Source organism: Notothenia rossii (assembly GCF_949606895.1).
Source record: "Notothenia rossii genome assembly, chromosome: 6".
Lineage (NCBI taxonomy): Eukaryota > Metazoa > Chordata > Actinopteri > Perciformes > Nototheniidae > Notothenia > Notothenia rossii.
The window spans coordinates 35,701,819-35,726,747 of NC_136909.1; the positions used below are offsets into that span (position 1 = coordinate 35,701,819).

Sequence of the window (24,929 nt, forward strand, 5' to 3'; positions counted from 1 at the left end):
AAAGGTGATCTCCATTGCTTTGTATAGGTTTGTTAATTGAGTCATGATGATGAACCACACCAGTGACTGGGTTCCATAATTAGAAATGCTCCTCCCTCTTAATGTTTGCAAAACTGATAGGTGGACAGGCTACAAGGTCAGTCCCTTCAGATCCGCACACATGAAGCTTAATGAGCATGAATTGAACACTGACCTGCTGCTGTGTTGTTAGATGTAAATATAATTCTTTAGCTGACACTTTAAGCTTTATGATGTGTACAACATGGATGTAATTTGATTTAATCTTGCCATTTTAAATGATGTATTCAATAAATAAGGTTAAACCGGTTAAACCAAATCATTACATTACAATAGATTTTATTTTAATGATTTGGTTTAACTTTAAGAGAATTGCTAGAAATAACACCTCACTACAAATTAATGACTCAAGTGTCTGTTCATTTAAAAACAAATCAATACAAGGGGGGTTGAATCCTACATGTAAAAGACAGAACCACTTATTAATTTTCAAAATTATTTCCGTCAGGGGTCTTGACCAGTTTGCATTTATAAAGAATGCACACATGTGTTTAATCGTTAATGTCAGATATGTAGGCTACTAAGTAAATACATTTGTTCCTGCTCAAGATTAGATTAAACTTTATTGTTATTGCACAGATTACAGGTACTGAGACAACGAAATGCAGTTTAGCTTCTAACCAGGAGTGCAACAAGCAGTAAAGTAAAAAGTAATATACACAATCTACAGAATAAAAGATAGAATGAATTGAATGATGAATAAACAGTGAGGGGTATGAATACACTAGATACACACAGCAACCTGTGAGCAGTATGAACAGTGTGTATGAATATGCGAAGATATATAAAGTATAAAAACGGTAAGCAGTGCAAGTATAGTATAACATATATAGATATTAATTTCATGATGATAAACATTGTGGAACAATTATGAAAATTGTGAATGGAAGTGGCGACGTAAAACTGACACCAAACAACAACAAACTTTTGCCGAGCCAATTGGAGAGTTTAATCAGCAGCACGTGGTAAAAACCACCAATGAGCGCTCAGCTCGAGATACCAGCGAGTCGTTTCCCATCAAGCATTTCGCTTCCGCAGCCCATGGAGAGGAACTGCGCCGCCTCGCCGCGCCTCGCTCTCAAGGCTGCGGGCGTCTTTGTCCCGCGAGATTTCAACGTCTCATGTGAGCGAGCCTCCAGAGCAAACAAAATGAATAACCATCATGCAACGTACGAGCAAGACGTTGATCGAAATTGCGCAGGTCTGCGCAGGTCTCGCTTGTCTCAAACAAGCCTACTGTTGACTGTTGTGAAACTAGTGCAACGTCACTTCTCAGCGACAGACGGTTCTCGCACATGCGCATTAGCATTGAGCTTTGTTATTTCATTTCACTATGGCGCTTAGCAAAACGTTTGGACAAAAACCTGTTAAATTTCAGCTCGAGGAGGATGGAGACTTTTATATGATCGGATCGGAGGTTATAATTCTACTTATTTATTCAACCATAGCCTCAATTATTTACTTATTTGACAGAAAAGTGTTGTTAAACCTGACAGCCGGTCCGTTAGCAGCTAGGTAGCAGCTAACGATGAAGGACGGCGCATCAACACTCATTCATTTAATTAATGTTTCTTGTTAATTCAGCTGAGAACAGCCATGAAGATAAAATAAAAATAATGAATATGATGTTCCAACAGTACAAAGTCTTCTCCAAAGGTTCAACCTGGTTTCTCTGGCTGAGCTATCCAACGTTATACAATCATGCTAAGCTGCTATGCTAGCTAGCTAAAGGTGTTTATCCAACTAAAGCTTGTATAGGACAGTCTAACAAACACCGCAATGTTGGACTCATTCTTTAATAATGTTATGATTTATTTATTATCATTACTATATGGTTGTTTGTTACGGTACTATGGTTCCTCTCGCAGTGTACGTGTTAGCTGTAACGTTAGTTCTCGGACGTAAATACTGATCTTAATTCCAATAGAGATTTATAGTAGTTGAATGTTTTGGACGTTTTTTTTTTCTTAAACCTCTTAGACTAGATTTAACATAATACAAATAAAATCAAAACTGAAAACATGGCTGTATTCATGAGAAAGTCATGATAGTTATCATTCGCCATAATCTTTTTGAAAAATCAACTATTTGTTTGGAATAATGTAATAATAATAATAATTCATATGAAATATAAGAAAAAAACTAAAATCTGACTTGACATGGTTATCCCGTAGCTAAACTCCAAAATATATCATACATAGAGGAAAACACATACAAAAGGGTTGTAAGAATCCCCAAGATTCTTTGTTCGGTGGTCTGCCTTCGTGTTTCTTGATTCTGTTTTTTTTGCTGTGTGTGTGTTCAGGTGGGAAACTACCTCCGCATGTTCAGAGGCTCCCTGTATAAAAGATATCCGTCATTATGGAGAAAACTGGCATCGGTAGAAGAGAGGAAGAAGATAGTGGAGTCGTCACACGGTCAGTAGAGTGCAGTCCTGAGACTATATTCACAGTATATATTCTTCATATGTTGTGATTCATCTAATATTAAAAGCCGTACCACTGAGAAATGTTGTACTACAGACTACTTTGGAATTTTTTAATAAATAGAACAAATTAGGAAATGTGTTTTGGCTTCAAAAAAGTTAAGAACATATGGAATAGTCCATCCCAGTTTCTTAAAGTCCAAGGTTATATCCTAAATGTCTTGTTTTACAATTTCAAAACCCAAAGAGGTTTTCCTTGCTAAAAGATTGATGGTTTGGCATTTTAAAAATAATGTAATTGCCACTAACTGCTTCACTATAATGTTTAAAAGTATTATTGACATGAAGAGGTATTGTTTAAATAAATAAAAAGGAATCTTGAGAAAATTGAAGGATTTGATTGCTTTTTTTTCCTCTTTTTTTCTTTTAAATGTATCTCATTTTATTATTTAAGTTTTTATTAGTTTTTTTGTTGTGATTTACCTCAACGTGATGTAAAAACATGAGTTTGTGATCTGAGCATATCTGTAAATGAACTCAGTCAATAAGGAAAAAGTATTACAACAATGAGAACTGTATCTCCACAAATAGAAATGAAAAACAAAGAAAAATCTTAAACAAAGAAAAACAAATTGTTCACACGTTTAAATATGTTTTGTTCATCTTTTTCTGAACAACATCCTTATACATTTATGTTTAAAAGGATAAGAAAATGGCGTTACACATCGCCTCATTTCATAATTAGGGTTAACATAATTTTTCACAATAATGAGTCGAACATTACCAGGTTCAGCTGCTCTTGTTTCTGTCGTTGATTTGATCCGTTTCTGTCCTTCAGATCACGGCTACACTCAGCTGGCCACCAGTGTGACCCTGCTGAAGGCTTCCGAGGTGGAGGAGATCCTGGAAGGAAACGATGAGAAGTACAAAGCTATCTCCATCAGCACGGAGCCCCCCGCCTACCTCAGGTACCCCCGCCATCTGAGAACACAAATTATAGATATGGGAATGCCTCTCTATTTAGATGTTTTCCTCACAATCAAAAGGTTTCCGTAGTTAGTACCGTAGTTCTTTTTGTGAGTTGCAGGCTTAACTTACTCAAGGAACTTCATCTGTGCCGTGGACAAATAAGACTGGTTATGACTTATTATTACCTTTTACTTTTGGTACTCTTTATAGGCTTTTGTTGGTAATGCAAGACTTAAACAGTATTTATATACTGTGGTATTATTACTCCTTCTAGGGTTACATTTAGATATACTTTTATTGATCCCAGTTTGGACAATTATTTTGTCATAGCAGCATGTAGACAAGCATTGCACATTAATTTCAAATGAAATAAAATACAAAATAAACTTTAACAGCAAATGTATGTCTATATAAACAGGACAAGTAGTTTTTCTAGAACAGATTACAAATCGCCTGAAAATGGTACAAACAAGTGACAACATTTTTGACGAAGGTGTTGCGCTGGGCTTATATCATGCAATCGAATGTGGAACTTAAGCTCGCTCCATTGCTGAGATATTCCCGCGAGAGTGCGGAAAACTTACATTTATTTCAAATGTGAAATTTTACCAATATACTCACAGACGACTAGGGGGCGCTCACGGACCACCAGTGGTCCGCGGACCACACTTTGAGAAGCGTAGAGTATCTTATCTTTTCCTTTTTTAATGAATGATTATTGATTAATTTGTCAACTGACAATTTGACAACTACATTTACTAAAGTACTGTACTTAATTACACATTTAAGGTATTTATCTATGACTTTTGTACGTTTTCGTGCCACTTCCTACCTATACACCAGATTTCAGCGAAAAATATTTTTGCTCCACTACATTTATTTGATACTTATAGTTAGTTTACTTAACAGGTTAGGATATTGCACACCGAAACATTTTACGTTTTTAAAATATAATGTTTTGTTAGAAATAAAATGATGACCCTATATAGTATGTACAGGTACAGCTGAATCAATGTATTAACTGGTTGTTTGAAATAAATATTGATGATCACAATAATAATGATGATGATGAGGAGAAATTGGACAAATAAGGCAAAAACACCCTGAACCAACAATCATAAATGTGTTATAGAATGCATATAAAGGTACAAAACGGATTAAAGGAGAGGGCCAGTAACTGACAGCTAGTAGGGGGTTGTTGTTTTGGGGGACAGGGATCTTGAGAGTGTAGGAGGAAGCAATGGCTGCTGAAGAGAATAAAACAACTGGAAACAAATCCCAAAAGCATCTGTTTTTCAACACGATATGAAAATGATTACTCAACATCTGAAATCTAAAATTGATAACGGAAGAAGAATTAAACAGGTAGCTTGTATCAAGAGGTCAGTCTGCACATTTTTGATGCGACCTATTTGGAAATTAGAGATAAGTACTTTTATGTCGAATGTCTTTAAGCTGATGCTTTTTGAGTTTATGAAAGCGCCCTGATTAAAGCGGCATTCATAAAAGCGGCATTCATAAAAGCGGCATTCATAAAAGCATACTGGTAATAATTAAGGATGTTTCAGTTTGCATAATTATCTTCATGCTGGTTTGGAGGAACATATTGGCTGTGTTAATAGAAAGAAAAAAAAAGCACGTTTTCAAACATGTCCATCAGTAGTAGGTCCACAGCAAATGGGTTTAACATGTGGTTATGTATTTATTATTAGATAAGATTGACCTTTATTGATCCCTGTAGGGAAATGTGGGTGTCATAGCAGCAACAGAATAAGACAGAAAAACAGATAGTACACATGCGATAATAAGAAAAATAAAAACAAAACAAGTTAAAATAGGAATGAACATGTAGTAATAGTATGAATCAAAATTAAGAAAAATCACATGAGTTAAACTCTGAATTTTAACAGGTGAATGTTCATATATATATATACAGATTTATATAAAGGTTAAAAATATATACATGTAAATTATTATTATTATGATTTGGTATGTTACCGTTAAACCAGTGAGATTATAACTGCTGCATGTTGTCATTGAACTAATTTGACATTTGAAAAAAGTCCATCTTATCTTGTCTGGTTCCCACATGTGTTTGGTTCTGTCCCCAGGGAGCAGAAGGGCAAGAGGAACAGTCAGTGGGTCCCCACGCTGCCCAACAGCTCCCACCACCTGGACGCAGTGCCCTGCTCCACCACCATCAACCGCAGCCGGAGTGGCCGCGACAAGAAGAGGACCTTCCCCCTATGGTGAGCAGCCTGCGCCCCCACTGCTGTGTTTAGTCACGCAGAAATGCGGATCACCTGCACCATAAGGTTTCAATTAGGGCTGTCAGTCTATTAAAATATTTAATCGCGATTAATCGCATGATGTCATTTTCTTTAGTTAATCGCAAATTAATCGCAAATGTTTTATCTGTCCTAAATGTACCTTAGAGGAATATCTTTCAAGTTTGTAATACTCTTATCAACATATGAGTGGACAAATATGCTTTATGCAAATGTTTGTTTATTATCATTGGAACAATGACAAATATTCTCCTGAATATTTTCAATACAACAACCTGGAACCTCTCTCTCTCTCTTACACTCTCTCCTAACCCTGTGTACTTCTCTGCACTGAGCCAGTTGCTCAAACAAACAAGCCTGTTTACAGTTAGCGGCGAAATGCTGCTCCTCTGTCTTCATCTTCAGTCAAAGCATGAGACTGAAGTTCTCACTTTGGGTCAAAATAATGCGCTGTGACACGTTGGATGCGATCCGAATTATCTCACACACTCCCTCGTCCTCCACAATGTTAATTGTTCTGTAAGCTGTAGCCTCCGCCACCCATTTGCTGCTCATAGACGCCGTGTCCAGGCGTCCAACCGGCAAACTTTAAAGTGTGGTCTGCCGCAAGCGAGCGGCAGGAGCGGGGCTGTCAGCATCAGCTGTGTGCTTGGCTTGCTGTTTAAAACACCTTTTTTTGTATCCATAACTCTCGCTAGAATCTCCCACCATCCAACTAACAACAACAACAACGTCAAGCCTTTGGGCTCTGAAACTATGGTGCGGGCCAACTATACATGCGTTAATCGCACGTTAAAATAATTAGCGGCATTAAAAAAGAAATTGCGTTAACTTGACAGCCCTACTTTAAACATTGAAATATATGTATATACTAATAATAATAAAGCTTTATTTATGTAGCACTTTTCATACAGCACATGCAGCTCAAAGTGCTTTACAAAATGGCACACATCACAAGTTAAAAATAAACAACAAGAAATTCCCCCCAGATTAGATGTTAAGAACTTTACAGGTTCATGCAGCAAAATATAAAATTTTAACAGGTTAAGAGACACAAGGAGGTCAAAGGTATGATAATAAAATAAAATAAATTATGATTTCTCTCCGAAGACAACTAAATCGATGCATCAATATAAAACCCCATGAAACAAATTGAACATATAGGTACAACAGAAATACAAATAAAAAGATAATAGTAATACAAATGTAATATATAGGAATTAGATCTAGTTTCTAGTTTCAGTTGCAGTTGGTGAGTTTTTTTGTTTTTTCTTCTTGCCCAGCTTTGACGACCACGATCCAGCAGTGATCCACGAGAACGCCACTCAGTCTGAAGTCCTGGTTCCCATCCGCCTGGACATGGAGATCGAGGGACAGAAACTCAGAGACGCTTTCACCTGGAACATGAACGGTAACGCCCCAACATCGCCTTTTCTCTCAGCTCAGCAAAATAGGATATCAAAGCAAAAACACATTGGAGCCAATATAAGTTTTGATACATTCCTTTGCTTTTTTGACATTCCCAGAAAAGCTGATGACGCCCGAGATGTTTGCTGAGATCCTCTGCGACGACCTGGACCTCAACCCGCTGGCCTTCGTCCCCGCCATCGCCTCCGCCATCCGACAGCAGATCGAGTCGTATCCCACAGACAGCATCCTGGAGGAGCAGTCGGACCAGAGGGTGATCATCAAGGTGACGCTCTACACTGCCTGGAGCTCATGAAGAATCTATCAAATGTTTTCATAGCAAACGATACTTGAAGCCTATTCTGAGAAATGTTTTTGGTTTTCAGTTGAACATCCATGTGGGGAACATCTCCCTGGTGGACCAGTTTGAGTGGGACATGTCCGAGAGGGAGAACTCTCCGGAGAAATTCGCCCTGAAGCTGTGCTCCGAGCTGGGCCTGGGCGGAGAGTTTGTCACCACCATCGCCTACAGCATCCGCGGTCAGCTGAGCTGGCACCAGAGGACGTACGCCTTCAGGTACTGTTCCCCAAATACAGAGCGGGAGATGTGGTGGAAAGCATGTGAGCTCAGTGTCCTATCTCCCAAACATCATGAGTACATTTTGAACTTTAACCGGTAAAAGAAATACAAGTAGTAGTTTGTTGTCAGGTTTGACACATGCTTTTCTACGGTGGCCGACAAGTACAAACGTGCTAAAACTGCTTAAAACACTTCCATTACGGGATACGCGCTGCAGTTTCTAAATCAGGGGTCTCCAACCTTTTTTAGTGTGAGGGCTACTTTCAAAAATTAAAACAAGTCGTGAGCTGCTTTTACTCCTCTTTTTTTGTTTTTTGCAGTGTATATATTTAGCACATTTTAACATTATGATATGCTCACCTTTAACCTTTGTGTGCTGTTTGGGTCTGTGGGACCCGTTTTCAGTGTTTACTAAAATTAAATGTATGCAATTGAATTATTTTAACCTGCTTCTTTGGGGGTGGACCTCACATCCTCTAAGGGGGTCCCGAGGCATGCTCCCCCCGGGAAGATTTATTTTAAATGTTGAAGTTAAAGAGCATCTTGCAGGTTTTTATTTTTTCTACATTTAAGCTTAAACTTGCTTGAAAATTACAATTAAAAAAGTGAATGCAGGATTTGATATGTTTTACGAGACATAAGGGCAGGAATTCAGAGGGAAAGGAGCAATTTTGAGCTCTGCTCTTAAAAACAGCTTTATCAGGAAACCGTATTACTTCTCTCTCCCACCCCCCTTCGCTGCTCTCTCTCTCTCCCCTCCGGTACACGGCACCGTAAGGCATAGTGTGGAGTTGCATTAGGTAACGCTGTGGTGGCTGTACTGCTCCAGCCGTCTCCTTTGTGTTTGTTTGTTTCCCCCTGTCTGTGTTTGTGTGTGCGTGGTGGCTGTCTCTCCTGGCTCCCGGCTCAACCTCCACTCACCTGCTGCAATCAGCTGTGCACCCTCCCCGACTACACACCTGCTTTCCATCAAGCCATTTACAACGACATATCAACGGAGGCTCCACAACCTTTCTCCGCTAGATCGTCAAGTATCAGCCGTATCTCGCGTCTCCCCTCCGGTACACAGCACCGTAGTGTGGAGTTGCATTAGGTAACGCGAGATACGGCTGATACTTGCGCATTAGTTTCTGTTATGGATCAGTATCAACAGTCCTGCCAGTAACGTTACTATATTATCAATGCTACTTTAGTTATAGCCTGATATATGATAGCTAACTTCACAATGTTGTGATGTGACGTTAGCTAACATACTGTAGCTAACGCCGGTCACTCACCAAGATAGCTGCCCAGTTCTCCACTGGTTCTCCTCACACCACAGCTCAATTTCTCTCCGATGGCCGTTATTTCTTCTAATCCTTGGCTGCTCCTGGTCTCTTGGACGCCTAGCAGGCTCATAATTATAAGGTTGTGGTCCGTCATATGCATTCGAATATTCATGTTCAACTTCTTCTGTGTCTTCTGTGTCGAAACTAGCATTGGGATCCATGTTTATTCATACGTTACACCGGCTGCTCTCCCCCTTGTGTCCCCCGTGTTACGTCACACGCGGGAGGTCACGTGTCGAGGCTTTTTTATGCGGAAGTGAACATTTCTTACAAAAACGACGCCAGATGTCACTGTAGTGTATATTTCTGTATATTTTTTTGAAAATCTAGTGTATTCATCATTTTCCTACACATTTATTCACAGGTGTCTTTAACCTGGAAGTTGCTCTTTAAATGCATCAATCTGGTGCACTTTGAGAGCAAAATGAATGTATGGATACAGCTCTCAACACTCTATGAAAGGGAGCTGTATACTTTTCAATAATACAAACATCTTTAGAATATGATCACAATAAATAACAAATCATTTAAACTTGTTTATTCTTATCTTATGTTACCTAGTTAGCATTCTTTAATATTAAATAGATAAAGGTATGCTCTCCCTTGCTCTCTCTCTGTCTCGCTCGCTCACAGAGGCTCTGTGCTCCTCCGTGGCGATGACGGCTTGCGTTAAAAAATAATAATAAACATATTTGTAAAGTGAGGGAAACAGGATTTCGTAAAGTGGTGGGGAAATGTCCCCCCTGCCCCCAGTGGAAATTACGCCATGCGTATGTGTGCGTCAAGTGCAATAAATATAATATGCAAGTTGCAACACACAGAGTAAAACTCTGCCCCTCATGTGCTGTATTGGCACATGGGGCTGATGTGTTGTGTAGATTCTGCCAGAAGGAAAATCAGTGGGGAGGTGCCACATTGCTTTTCTTCCCGACTGCAACACTGGTCCCGCAAATCAAGCAAGAACGTGATTGGTCGATTTTCATAGTGGGGGGTGGGGGAAGGAGGGGTGCTAGATAGATATAGAGTTGTAGTAAGTAGATAGAGTTCGCTATGATTGAGGTTTGGTTATGCATAGAGTAGATTCTTTTAATTACAATTCCTTTTCTTGTTTTGTGTATTTTTACATTTTGGATTTGCTTGGCAAGCTACTTATTGAGGGCTTACGAGTAGGGATGTAACGATATACCGAATATCGCGGTATCGCGGTAAATAAACTTCCAAAAACCGTCGTGAGATTGACAAAATCTACCGCGATTTTTAAAATATATTATATATATATTTTTTTAAAAACACTTTTTTTTTTTTTTAACCTTTATTTAACCAGGTGTTCCCATTGAGATCATCGATCTCTTTTTCAAGAGAGACCTGTCCAACATGGCAGCAAGTAGGTTACAACATGAAAATAAAACAACAGATAACACAAAAGGACATCGTATTTACAGGGCTACATTTAAACACCTAGAGACATTGACAAGTACCAACCATATATTTATATCTCGCCATGTCAATAAGCCTGGCGTTAGACTTTTTCGCTGTCCGTCATTTTGACAGACAGGATCGTAAAATATCCGTCATAATCCCTTATTACCCGTCGGGTCTGAACAGTTCACGATAGAGCATGCTCGTGAACTGTCAACCGGGGGGGGGGGGGGGGTGTTATGCCGTGTGTGCATGCACCTCACGGGACGCGCACAGCGTAAAGCAAGACCTCCCAGACATGTATTGATCTGTACGGCAAAGTACGGTTTGGAAACTATATCATTTCCTTTTGGAGGGCATGCATAACACGGCATAACACCAGAGCCTGGCTCTGGGGAAACGTTGGCGCTGTTCAGAGTTTGTTCTAATCTGTCAAAATGACAGACTGCTTTCAGATTTTTCCGTCATTGTTAAATAAAATATTCGGTTAACGCGACCACTGGTGTCCCAGCAACATCAGTACCAAGCGAGAGAGTTTTTTCCAGAGCAGGGGATATTGTAAATGCCCAAACACCCCAGCTTATAAATACCTGGAAATGTGGACATTCTCATATTCCTAAAAATCTGTCTGATGATGCTGAGTGAGTGACTAGTGAGTTTGAGTTGAGTTACTTGAAAAACTAAAGTGAAACTTGATTTATTTTATTGCAGGGTCTGATTATTAAATGTCCTTGTTTATTTGTGAGATGCAGTGGCATAAAGAAAATGCTTACTTTGTTTGGTAGTACCAGTAGGTACAAAAACACGGGTTTTCTTGTTCCAGTCTGTTATTGTCACTTTGTTTTTGACACTTTAAAATACTGCTATCCTACAAAAATGCTGTAAAAATCAGATTTATTATGTAATAAAGAAGCATTTTCCGAGTAAAAAAATGTTTTATTGAAAAAGAAAAATGTATGATTTTTTTCTTTCTTCCCTTTATTATTCAATATCGAGATAAATACCGTACCGTGGACTTGTTATCGCGATATTATCGTACCGTGATTTTTTGGTATCGTTACATCCCTACTTACGAGCTACCGGTAGCTCGCGATCGATGTGTTGGAGACCCCTGTTCTACATCGATGCAAATATAAAAACACAAATTTGCCAGAACACATGCAAATGATGAAACATTTTCACCAACTTGACAACGCATGCTCAGCGTTTACCCTAATGAAACAAGGCAAATACTAAACACTGCAAATAACGTAAATATATTTGTACTTAATTCTAACGTGCACAACATGTTTTATTTCCATCATTACGTCAATCTCCTTGTGAGGTTATTGAAATCTTGATTATAACTGTAACGTTGACAATAAGAAACCTGAAGAATTAGATGTTTTAACATTCAAGAATACAAACAAATATTACCATAATGTAATAGTGTATTGTAATGTTTTTGAAGGGGCACTTTGATCACACATTGATCAATTATTCATCATTTTTGAAATATTACATTTTTTATTTGCAGAAACAAGCGCTTTGGAAAAGTCTGGCCTGTTGACATCTCTGTGGTTGTGTATATCGTTGCCATGGCTGCTATTTACTGCTCTCACGGATATTGTCTGGGTGAATCGTAGCCGACAGTCTGTCTGCGAGTTCCTCACCTCCCTGGGATGTGAAGTAATTCAATATTTCTAAACCCAGACTGATCTCCGTAACAGTTGGATATCCGTTGTGGAAGAAATATTCAATTTCTCTGCTTATTTCATGACAACGATGAATGATTGGTAATGCAATCAATCAAACAGAGATGATCAGGGCGGTAAACATTTATGTTCATATATTCATCAGCATGCATGAAGTTAAATCCATTATTTTATTTGCTTCTCACGCTTGTTTCTTTGGAGTTGTGCTGTTTCCTAACATAACTTGTTTTCTTTCAAAACAGGATGTGTTTTTCCCGTCTTTCCTCACGCTGCTCATCAAAACTATGCTAAATGTTTTAGTAACTTGTCATAATATTACGCTATTGTTACCGTTGCTTGGAACTTGCGCGCTTCAAGATTTGCGTAAACGGGGGGAAGTGACTCCCTGTTATGGATTGATTAGAAAACATCCTATCTGAGTCACTTGAAAGGAAACCCACCTCTGAGTCTCCAGCTGCAGCAGAGGGAACACATCCACTGAGTCCGCAGTGAAGTACATCCATAGTGACCATTGTTTTTGGTTGGTGTTTTGCAGTGAGAACCCCCTCCCCACAGTGGAGATAGCCATCAGAAACACAGGCGATGCCGACCAGTGGTGCCCCCTGCTGGAGACCCTGACAGACGCAGAGATGGAGAAGAAGATCAGAGATCAGGACAGAAACACCAGGTGAGTGAGGCTGAGGCTTTAATGCACCTCCATGATGGAGCAGTCAGCTGTTTGTTACCATACTTCCTTCCTGTGGAGATAAATAAAAACTAGAACAGAATGGAAATCAGAGGTATATACATTATAACCCAACTGATCTATTTAAGATCAAAAGAGTTTCTTGTCAATTGAATCATCCTTTACTTGTCTAATCGTTGCAGCTTAATTCACTATTCTACTTTTGTAGTGCCAAATGACATAGTTCAGTCCTATGGGCTCAGAACAGTCTCATAATACACACATGCACACAGAAGGATTCAAACTTGTATTTCATGATCCACAGAAGGATTCACACTTGTATTTCCGGATCCACACTTGTGTTTTTCAATGCACACACAAATGTGTTCCGTTTCATATACATGTAAATAAAATCCAAATACAGAAAAAAGTTTTACATATGTATTTTTGATCCACACATATTTGTTTTCCGTTTAAAACCTCTGAACCTGCAAACACAAACCGCTTCCTGTGCACGGATCACTGTGCATTCGTGTGTAGGTTTTTTTAGACTCCCCTGACGGTCAGCCGATTCATACTTGTAGTTTCTCTCATCTATAGCCAATCAGATGTCTCCTCCAATCTAAGCCAATCACATGAGCGCGACCCACGAGGGGTAGATTTCTTGCGTTCATGACGTAGCGCTTCATGTACGCATTTTGCGCAGTCCGGAGAAAACACAAGTGTGAATCCGGAAATACAAGTGTGAATCCTTTTGCGGATCATGAAATACAAGTGTGAATCCTTCTGTGTGCATGTGTGTATTATGAGACTGTTCTGAGCCCATACAGTCCTGACTTAGTAAGGGACCCGTAAAAAAAAAAGGTAATACATGAATTGATTAGTTTAACAGGGACAGTGCACATTAATCAAAATTAGTCAGATATGATTAACACGATCATCTTGATAAATGATCATCTCATAAGTCATTTTTGAAAAGTAAAATGTCAAACATTTGTTGTGAACTGAATAGTGCTTAAAACGTAATCAATTGAGTAACTTCATGAAGAGTAGATCAGATGTTGATATATTGGATAATTGTTTAATTATAAAAATGTTTTAAGTTGATGGTTCCAGCCTCTTTTTTTGAAGATCATTTTTTACAGCTGTATATTGTTTTTTTTGGTATATTTCAGAAATAAGATCTGTTGCAAACACATGTTTATTATACTTAAACATTTTGTTCAGCGGGATAATCTCCACATAGAAACGCCACTTTAACAATAAGTTAAGGATAAATGCATTCGACAAAAGTAAAAAGATATCATCACCACCGCTAAGCTCAAGGCGGCTAATGCTCAGCATGATAATGTTTAGCTGTCTCATATAGGCACTTGTTAGCAACCGCCATTTTAAGACACGTAAAAACTTCTGACATTCACCAGTGAGTTGTTATTGACATATATTTGTCATTGAACACATTTTTATACAAATCTTATAAGCTCTTATTTGCACCTTATTTCGGGAATCCAAGCAAAAACCCAATCAAAATACTTTGATACAGTGGACCGTCATTTCTAAAATGCTTACTAATTTCCACGCTTTAGGACTCATCCCTGCACCACTCTGTTTGGAAGACGTTACACTTCAGCATTCAACCATAGGACCCATTAAATAGATGAAATGATCCAATAACATTGATTATCATCACGTTAAACGAATAGTATTTGGACCTCTAGTAAGAAGAGTGAGGTTTGTAATAGTCTGCGGTTGCTGACACTGTTGTTGACACTGCCCTTCTCTCCACAGGCGAATGAGGCGACTGGCGAACATGGCGCCTGCGTGGTAGGGCGACGGAGCCCCCTGCAGGAGCTCGCCTTCACTGAGGTTTGGTTCTGTCACGGAACAAACATCAGCACCAGAGACGTCCCTCCATCACGCGCTGGATTTCTTTTCTGCTCTACCGGATTCTCAGTCAGACATTCACATTTTTTATTTTCATTATTGATGTTATTACTTTGTTCTTTTTGGCAAAGCCCCCGGTAGAAAACCCCGTCGTGTTCCCCTCAGACCCCCGGTGTGGAGAGGCTGCTCTCTCACTTTGACCACTGACTCTCTTTACCTGACCAGAGGGAGAAAAAAAACCACAGCCAGTCTCAGATAATATATTGTTATGTTGTATTTGTTGTCTTTTTGTACATTTTAATAATTCTTACAAAAATGAATAAAAAAGTGTAAGAGCTTGATTTGACGTCTTGTTATATTGTGCATCAGTTTAAAGAAGCCCTTTATGCTTTTGGGGTCCTTTCCTACAGTGTGTTATATAGGTTTTTGCAGTGGCGAACCGTGTCTTATCACAACTGTATGTGATAGACACTGTCAAACTGTCGGTCTAAACGTACGCTCTCATTCAGTGCAACGGCCAGGGCTCTGGGCCAAGGCCTTCTATCAAGGATGTAGAATACCTTGGTTGAAGGATATTCTACCCAGAGACCCAGAACAAGATCTGATTGGTTGCTTTCTTTTCTAACACAAAACCACTCAAATGCGTAGTGCATGGTCCGAGAAGGACAAACAAATCAACGTAACACTGTAATATTACAGATCAACAACACAGATACGATTCTCATTTATTCATTTTATATACATTTTTATTTATATAATTAAATCTATTTTTTGTCTGAGTGTTCCAGGGTATTCTCTGAACCCTGGCGGTTCGCCACTGGGTTTTTGTGCATGTAAATGGTTTGCAAAGGAGTTTCTCTCTTCCCCCCCCCCCCCCCCCTGCCTGCAATGCCTCCTTTATAGTCCTTGGTTTACTTCCATAACATAGTGACATCACTATGTAACACTCATGCCCCTATTGGCTTGCGCTCCAACACATTGTACGTGATTTGCTATGGGACGGCACATCTCTAACCGGTTGACCAATCACCACAGAGCCGGCCAGCTAACCGGTCCGAGCAGACTGGGCTCAGGTTTCAGACAGAGGGTGAAAAGAGGTGCTGCAGCACATGTAGTATGAGAAAAATAAAGAGATTTTTGAACATTAAATCGTGGAAACAGTCGAGGCACAAAATATGAAACTGAAAATGAGTGTAATAGGGCCCCTTAAAAAGTAAATGAATAAACAATTTCTGCATTACTATGAGAATATGATATTATTGTTTTATTAAATATGCATGGCACCTTAGTGTAATTTCTTCCATCTTGAGAGCTACATTTTATTTCTAGCTCACAAAATAAATGGTGTTTTAATTAGCGGTTGTGATACTTAAAGGTGGCATATTTTCTTTGGTAACAGGCAGTGTGATGTGTCAGTCTAATATTTTCTTTGAGATTCAAATAATATAGTTGGCAATTACATTTTCCTACAGATATCTGTTTTCCTCTGTGTACAGTTTTATAACTTTGATGATCCTTTGACTTTTCCCTCTATATCAGCCATCAGCTTAAATTGTGTCCATCACAAGTCAATGACCAACTGCCTTTCAGAAGTATTGCTAGGATGCTAACACGCTAAACAAAAAAGTTGAACATGTTAAACATACCAGCTTAACATTGTCATGTGTAAGAGTGTTAGCATCTCTTTGTTAGCATTAAGCTTAACGTCACCTTTTGTCTAAATACAGCCTCTTCGAGCTGGTCAAATATGCAGTGTCATTTCTAAAAGTGAGCTAATTTGTTCAGTTTTTTAAAAAGGCTTCTGTATGTTGCACTGACAAGTACAAATAAACAAGTTTCTATTTTTTCTTTGTTTAATATAAGTCACAAATGAAAGGCTGTAGTTTAATTTCTAGAACAAATTAGTTTAAATTGCAATACTGGGCAGCAAAATTGCAATTAAATATTACGTCTTTAGATTATTTATTTTTTTAAACAAATTCAAATGTTAAATATCAGGTACGTGTGTGTGAATTTCCCCACATTGAATTGTCAATACCACGATGATTTTTCCTATAAATGTTCTTGCTGATGCTTTCCATTGAATCCCTGCAAACAGAAACGTTTTCTTGACTAAAATGTTCCACAGTGCCGTGTCATGACTGACAATGAAATATGTGTGGTTGTCGGACGCTCCCACAGAGACTTGTTTGCTTGTTGTTGTGCTAAGCAATTTCCATTTAGTTTGCCAGTGTTTGACCCACAAAAGGCAGCGGGTGAAAGTGCAGAGTGTGCTGGTTTCTGGAGGTCGGCAATTCATTGTGACAGCAGCAGGGAGGGAACTGCTTTGAATTATTTTACACAGTTGGAGTGTGCTTACTTAGGTTTATATTTGTTTATGCTGATAAAGTCTAAGTGAATAGCTTTATAAACACGGATCAGGTGAATCACTCACTGTCTCGTTGCTAGGTTTGGGGTTTTGTAAAGAATATTTTTGACATAAACTCAAATTCAGGCATACATTCTGTTAGGCATGCACGTACATCTTAGACTTTAAACAACTCATGTGGGCAAAATCTAAACCCAAATGTCCAGTAACAAGCTTTTTATGAAGCCCTTGCATCTTATTTACCTCAGAAAGGGTTTACAATGTATCCTCGTATGAAACCATCTGACATTCATGTGATTGCCCCCCGATAAAGACCAAGAGATACGATAGAAAGCTAAATAAAAAACAATTATTGTAAATCGACCTTAAAGGTGCCCTGTGGCGTTTTGTTGACAGAAACAAATGTTGCCTTTACCGTTATTGTGTGTGTCTTTGAGGTCTCACTTTTCTTCCTCAGTAAACATTTGATTTTGATATTAACATTTTAAATCCTGCAGTGTTGACTTGCTTTTGGTTTTCTTCCCTGTCTTTTAGTCGCCCCGTGCTTGTGCACTATGAAAACACAACAGGGACCTACTCGTAAAAACATTACGGTCAAATGAACTCTACAGGATGCCCTTTTAAGTTCATTTCCTCTGATCTGAGAAGTCAGGGCTCCACAGATCCACATCTTCTAACTGTCTTCCTGTTTCCTCAGATTTATCCAGATTGTTGTGGTCTTAGTATTGTTACTCCTGCGGCTCCTCGTCCTGCAGCAGATCTTCCCCCTGCTGTTCTTCATGGAGCGGCCGGTAGTCGGGGTCCTCCGGCTGATCGAACATGGCCCGCCTATGAGGAGGAAAAAGGGGGTCTCATGATGTTGACAATAGATACAGTGGGGCAAAAAAGTATTTAGTCAGCCACCAATTGTGCAAGTTCTCCCACTTAAAAAGATGAGAGAGGCCTGTAATTTTCATCCTAGGTATACCTCAACTATGAGAGACAAAATCGAGAAAATCACATTGTCTGATTTTTAAAGAATTTATTTGCAAATTATGGTGGAAAATAAGTATTTGGTCAATAACAAACAAACAAGATTTCTGGCTCTCACAGACCTGTAACTTCTTCTTTAAGAGCCTCCTCTGTCCTCCACTTGAAAAAGACACCTGTCCACAACCTCAAACAGTCACACTCCAAACTCCACTATGGCCAAGACCAAAGAGCTGTCAAAGGACACCAGAAACAAAATTGTAGACCTGCACCAGGCTGGGAAGACTGAATCTGCAATAGGTAAGCAGCTTGGTGTGAAGAAATCAACTGTGGGAGCAATTATTAGAAAATGGAAGACATACAAGACCACTGATAATCTCCCTCGATCTGGGGCTCCACGCAAGATCTCACCCCGTGGGGTCAAAATGATCACAAGAACGGTTAGCAAAAATCCCAGAACCCCACGGGGGGACCTAGTCAATGACCTGCAGAGAGCTGGGACCAAAGTAACAAAGGCTACCATCAGTAACACACTACGCCGCCAGGGACTCAAATCCTGCAGTGCCAGACGTGTCCCCCTGCTTAAGCCAGTACATGTCCAGACCCGTCTGAAGTTTGCTAGAGAGAATTTAGATGATCCAGAAGAGGATTGGGAGAATGTCATATGGTCAGATGAAACCAAAATAGAACTTTTTGGTAAAAACTCAACTAGACGTGTTTGGAGGAGAAAGAATGCTGAGTTGCATCCAAAGAACACCATACCTACTGTGAAACATGGGGGTGAAAACATCATGCTTTGGGGCTGTTTTTCTGCAAAAGGACCAGGACGACTGATCCGTGTAAAGGAAAGAATGAATGGGGCCATGTATCGTGAGATTTTGAGTGACAACCTCCTTCCATCAGCAAGGACATTGAAGATGAAACGTGGCTGTGTCTTTCAGCATGACAATGATCCCAAACACACCGCCCGGGCAACGAAGGAGTGTCTTCGTAAGAAGCATTTCAAGGTCCTGGAGTGGCCTAGCCAGTCTCCAGATCTCAACCCCATAGAAAATCTTTGGAGGGAGTTGAAAGTCTGTGTTGCCCAGCGACAGCCCCAAAACATCACTGCTCTAGAGGAGACCTGCATGGAGGAATGGGCCAAAATACCAGCAACAGTGTGTGAAAACCTTGTGAAGACTTACAGAAAACGTTTGACCTGTGTCATTGCCAACAAAGGGTATATAACAAAGTATTGAGATGAACTTTTGTTATTGACCAAATACTTATTTTCCACCATAATTTGCAAATCAATTCTTTAAAAATCAGACAATGTGATTTTCTGTTTTTTTTTTTTCTCATTGTGTCTCTCATAGTTGAGGTATACCTAGGATGAAAATTACAGGCCTCTCTCATCTTTTTAAATGGGAGAACCTGCACAATTGGTGGATGACTAAATACTTTTTTGCCCCACTGTATATATTTTTGCAATACTTATATACGATAACACAAATTGAATTTACTTTATGTTAATAAACTCTAGGACCGTATTAGGGTTAAAGTCTTCTACAAGTCATCTATTTCCAAACGACTAATAACGGCACTATTGAGCATTTTGGGGTCTTCTCTTTCCTGTTATACATGTTTTTTGTGCATGTAATGGTCTCTTAAGGCTCAAATCCCAAACTTCCCTCCCCCCTTGCCTGAAACACCTCCATTGGTCTCCTTTGTTTACTTCAGTAACATAGTGACGTCACTATGTAACACTTACGCTTCTATTGGCTATCGCTCCAACACATTTTAGGTGATAGGGACCGGGCATTTCTAAGTGGTTGACCAATGACAATAGAGCTGGCCAGCTAACCAATCAGAGCAGACTGGGCTCTGGTTTCAGACAGAGGGTTAAAAGAGATGCTGCAGCACAGGCAGTATGAGACAAATAAAGAGCTGTTTGAACATTAAAGCATGGAGACATGTCCCAGTAGAGACACAACATACAAATATGAAACCTGCACATTAGCATAATATGTCCTCTTTAAAGTTTAGAAAATAAACATCTCGGACTTACAGAAGTTCTGGCGTCATCAGCAGCCTCCGTCCTCCCAGCTGGTTTGGAAACACGTCTTCCAGGAAGTAGTACATGTGACCCACACTGATACCTGAGGAAAAACAGAAATAAACACACGCACTGTAGCTTTTATTTATTATTTAAATTAATAAGTGAGCCTTTTAAAATCTCGAACTATGTATAGGGGCCAATGCAGACAGGAAACAGAAAGGATTCAGAGACTCACTAAAACATTGTTTTTTTTTCTTTTCATTGGATTTTTTAACACAAGTATCGCTCTGTTGTTGTGCACAAGCTTTTTATATTTCTCTGATACACTTATAATATTTAAATTGTATCCATTTGAACTAATAGAAGGCAAATAATGCAATTCAGGCCCCCTGCTATTTAATTATATAAATTGTTTACGTTGCAGGTTTCATGATTTTTATGTTATCTTAATTTCACTGTGTATCCTTCCTGAACATTAGCCAAATATCTGAGCAGATTATTAGGAGTTACAGGTTACGTCAGATGTTGGCGTTTGTTTAAATGTTTTTATACCTAGGAGGTCGACCACAATGGAGTTTCCGAGCAGCAGCGAAAATCCCATGAGCACCCAGGGGAGGAAAGGTGCCTGGAAGTTCAGGAGGCCGAAGAAGTTCATGCGTACTAGCGGATGTCTTTTACTCCACACATACACCAGCATGATGATGAAGGCCTGGCCCAGGAAGAAGATGTTGGCGAACAGACCGAACAGCTGCAGGAAGTCAGGTTAAATACAACTAATCATTTAATTGTGTTTTCATTAGGACAGAGAAAATGCCACCTGAGAGCTGCTGGTTTAATTGTAGATTAAAGTTTCAGGGTAGCAGACATTTCTAAAACGACAAACCTTCAGAAATAATTGTCTTTAGTCAAACCATAACTAGGCAGCTGGAAAGAAATCTACTTTATAGAATCGTTCTGCTCTCTGTACCTCGTGCATGTGGAAGCCCATTTCTGCCACAAAAAGGGAAAAACTAATTAAAGGTTGATGACAACAAAAATTGTGAATATAGCCCAAACTTATGATACATTTATTGGTTTATTAAAATGAGTCTGATTAAAAATGTTTAAGGTTAACTTTTGGTATGTGTATATGGTTTTTGTAATTTTCAATTTATTGATAATCTTTATCGTTTATTTATTTGCAATCTTTCAGAATGAATCAAGTTTGACCTAACTTGAATCTTACTATTTTCCCTAATTTGGATTTACGTTTGACTAAATAATTCATGATTTTGACAGGCCAATGTTTTCCTCATTGTTCATAAATGTTTAGTCCATAAATATTCTGTAAACTGGCAATTTCGGCCTCAGGTAATGTTACAAAACATTACATTACCAAAATATTGAAGTATTTGTAAGACTAATCTTCTAAACTAGAAACATTTACTACTTTTTGATACCAGGAGGCATTTTTGTCAGAGCGTTTTGTTTACCGATGCTAAACCCTCCACCAAAGTCTGCCTAAGCATGTTACTGTCCTGATAACACGCTCCACATTAATATTACCTCAGGATTAGACTTGCTTATAAAACTGTCCATTAAACATCACAAGGCTCCAGAAAAACCCATGAAGCCGCACATTCAAAGCGGCCCAGGGGGACGTCTGCTGTGAGCAGACCCAGGACGGTATCATTAACCTGGAATGTGAGCAAAGCTTTCTGGTTACGATCTGCTGAGCATCGGCAAAAAGAGACAGCGTGTACAGTAGCTGGTTTTACATGCTTATAGCCAGAAGGGACCTACACATAAGCATGTTAAACCTTAAAGGATCCTGTTGGGGAAATATTTTCCAAGGCCCATAACTTTGACCCAGTTTATCAGTTCATACTGTCCTGACTGAGCACACGCACATGTAACCTTGGCTGCTGTGCTCTCAGTGTTTTGTCTCCCTGTTCCTGCCTGTTGGCGTCAGCTGATGGAGGTGTTATGATTCTATCTTGTTATGCACAATGTGGATTATTCTCTTTGAACTAACTAAATACATGGATCTGGGGTAGAGTTCTTCAGAATTTACGTGGCAACTCTATCGTGAAGTCAGAACCTCTGGCTCTGGACTTGTTTTGTGAATTCTCCGGCCGAAGCTCCAAATAAACCATCAGTGTTTGCCATCAAAGCTCCAGCTCTCCCTGTGTCTCCTTTTGAGTCGGTGACTCCTCCTGCATTGCTACACAGAAGTTTCCCCCACAGATCCGTTCATGCAATGTCAACTACAAAGAGCATAGTTCATGTGTTAGCTCTTGCCGTACCTAACTGCAGATTGTTCGGTTTTATTTGTCCATATTTTTTTATAAATGTCATCCATTGGGATAGCTGCTAAATTAAAATGTAAGGTTAAAATCCATCCAGAAAAAAACTCTTGAATCTACAGACCTCACGTGGACGATGTTTTTTTTAGCAGAATCAAAACAATAAATCAACTATCAGGTTGATTTTGATCATTTTTAAGTGAAAGCTTCTAGGTTCTTCATTTTTCCTGAAAATGCGAAAACTGACTCTTAAGGAGCGTTGGTTGGACATTCTCGATTATTGCCACTTTTCTCACTTATTTGACATTTAACTGTCATTGTTAAGTCAGTGTGTACATTCCTCTTTAATATATCTTTCTTCCTCCCAAATATCATGATAAATGCAGGGCTGCCCATATGTTCCACTGATACTTTAAAAAGCTGTTATGGTAAAAATATTATCTCATAGGTGAAAAGATGTATTTTCATCTTATGAGAGGACCCTTTAAGGAATTATCTAAATGGGACATATGTTGCTTAATTTTAGGTTCATATACATAATTTGGGTTTCTACTAGGACACGTTGACCTGCTTTAATGTCACAAAAACAAATTATTTTCTTCTACAGTCCATCTAAATATTCCTGATTTCAACCTCTGTCTGAAACGCTTCCTTTTAGCGCCTATATCTTTAAGAAAACCCCTGAGAAAGCCAAATCTGTTCTGATTGGCTTGAAAGAAAGTTATGGCGTAACTTTTCAAAGGTAGTTGTCCAGACCTCGGTGAATCCTATTGTTTTCTGACCGAGGCAGCCACCAAAACATTTTTATATTATTTTGTTGGTAGTACTCCATTATCCAAAATGTACGTTTACAAGCACTGCAAAAGTGGGTTTACTTTATGCCTCCCATTTAAGAATGTCTTGACAGCGGGAGTTTGAGCACTATTGCAGTACAATTAAAAATGTGTATTTCTTTTGCTTAACATCTGAAGGATACAGTCATCACGATTCCTCCAAACAGGAACATGAAAACAAAATCTGCCGTCCTCCCCCGGAAACAGCCTTCCTCCAGCATCCGACAATATCGATAACTTATTTTTGTTAAGGACACCACTGCACAAATATGATGTTTGACTTTATGGCACTGGAAAAGCAATTCTGTGATAAAAGATACAGAAAGATGATGTTGAACACGAAGCTGAATCCAACAGAACCAAAGAAGAGGAAGCTGGTTATCAGACGCCATATCTGAGGCAGAAAAAAACGTGTCATTATAAAACACAAACAATGAATACATTTTGAATGAATTAATAAATGTTACCTGGTATTGTCTGATGATGAGGTCTGGATTAAAATACAGCTGAAAGGGAGTAATGACCTCAAGTTGCTAAAAAAAAATGAAACACCTTGAAATTACTTTTCAAGATGGGTATTAAGACATTCATTGATAGTTACTAGTTTTTAGATGAAAACTTGAAAACATCCTTGTGTTAGATCGAGGGGATCTATTAACAGAGACGGAATATAGGTAGTATTCATATGTTTTTAAGTATGTATACATGTAATCACCTAAAACTAAGAATTGTTGTGTTTTTGTTAGCTTAGTATGAGCCCTTCATAGCTACATAAGAAGTGTGCCATGTTTCACCTCCATGTTTTCTAGAGTAGCCCAGAATGGATCAACTAAAGAGCTACATCCACATGTAGTCCAAATGTTAACAAAGGTTTCAGAAAATCAGGAAATGTTCATTTGAATGCGTGCATGTTTATTTCAACTAACATTATGCGATTATAAGAGGATGTTTACTTGATGTAAATGGTAGGTGGTGCTATTTGTCCAGTCAGAAAACCATTATAAGACTTGAAAAGAAAAGCGCACAAGATGAGGTTTTTAAAACAGTGCCAGTCTGATCTAAAATAATGACAATGTTGACAAAAACTGTGTGAAGTTATCATCGATATTATTATTTAAATAAGATCATCTATATCAGAGTCTTTCAAAAAAGGAACCTAAACTTAAACTTTGATTTTAATATATTTTTAAACTGACAAAGTGAAGTGCTTTAATGTTAAACCCTGATACACCCCAAAGAGTTTCCAACATTTAAAAACAGTTAAACATTTGAAAAGCTCCAATATAAAGATCTCAAAACTATTTGAATATCTGGTAGTTTAAGCCTTTTACAATTATTTATTATCTTAGTAAATGTGGAAACAACATAATAAACCGTATGATCTAACTGTATAAAAAAATCTGAAATTAACATAGATCGACTCTTAATAGGTAGATTGTACATTTTAAGAGTAGTAACATTTGAAAAGGAATAGTTTCTAATTCTATATCTCAATAATAGTTTTATTTGTGATCCCAGTTTGGTGGCCAGAGTTTAAGCTGTTGTTGTTGTTGTTGTTGTTGTTGTTGTTGTTGTTGTTGTCATGGTTTCTTACCACAGCAGCGGTGGTGAGGATGCAGGCGGTGGTGTACGCTCGTGTCACCACGGGGATCTGAAAGTACTCCTGAGTGAAGCTGTGAGCCATCGTGCTGCTGCTGCTC

General features: G+C 38.8%; 2 protein-coding genes across 2 annotated transcripts; one reads left to right on the forward strand and one right to left on the reverse strand.

Annotated features, from left to right (window-relative positions):
- Positions 1 to 1,257: 1,257 nt before the first annotated feature.
- smarcb1a (SWI/SNF related BAF chromatin remodeling complex subunit B1a) lies at positions 1,258 to 15,077 on the forward strand. Its single transcript, XM_079688921.1, has 9 exons — positions 1,258 to 1,495; positions 2,384 to 2,495; positions 3,342 to 3,471; positions 5,584 to 5,721; positions 7,044 to 7,171; positions 7,287 to 7,453; positions 7,554 to 7,744; positions 12,724 to 12,855; positions 14,641 to 15,077. Exons 1-9 carry the CDS (start codon positions 1,412 to 1,414, stop codon positions 14,678 to 14,680), a joined length of 1,122 nt encoding a protein of 373 aa, XP_079545047.1. The 5' UTR covers positions 1,258 to 1,411; the 3' UTR covers positions 14,681 to 15,077.
- Positions 14,871 to 24,925, reverse strand: derl3 (derlin 3). Its single transcript, XM_079688926.1, has 7 exons — positions 24,824 to 24,925; positions 23,697 to 23,762; positions 23,550 to 23,623; positions 23,373 to 23,466; positions 20,664 to 20,859; positions 20,121 to 20,211; positions 14,871 to 17,932 (listed from the first exon to the last, which is right to left on the reverse strand). Exons 1-7 carry the CDS (start codon positions 24,911 to 24,913, stop codon positions 17,833 to 17,835), a joined length of 711 nt encoding a protein of 236 aa, XP_079545052.1. The 5' UTR covers positions 24,914 to 24,925; the 3' UTR covers positions 14,871 to 17,832.
- Positions 24,926 to 24,929: the final 4 nt, after the last annotated feature.

Excerpts from the sequence above, each read along its gene's own strand:
- smarcb1a (XM_079688921.1), top strand. The coding sequence starts at position 1,412 with ATGGCGCTTAGCAAAACGTTTGGACAAAAACCTGTTAAATTTCAGCTC. Across the intron at positions 7,454-7,553 it reads ACCAGAGGGTGATCATCAAG|TTGAACATCCATGTGGGGAA; the intron begins GTGACGCTCTAC and ends TTTGGTTTTCAG. Across the intron at positions 12,856-14,640 it reads GATCAGGACAGAAACACCAG|GCGAATGAGGCGACTGGCGA; the intron begins GTGAGTGAGGCT and ends TTCTCTCCACAG.
- derl3 (XM_079688926.1), bottom strand. The coding sequence starts at position 24,913 with ATGGCTCACAGCTTCACTCAGGAGTACTTTCAGATCCCCGTGGTGACA. Across the intron at positions 23,763-24,823 it reads TCCTCACCACCGCTGCTGTG|CAACTTGAGGTCATTACTCC; the intron begins GTAAGAAACCAT and ends ATTTTTTTTTAG. Across the intron at positions 23,624-23,696 it reads TCATCATCAGACAATACCAG|ATATGGCGTCTGATAACCAG; the intron begins GTAACATTTATT and ends TTTCTGCCTCAG.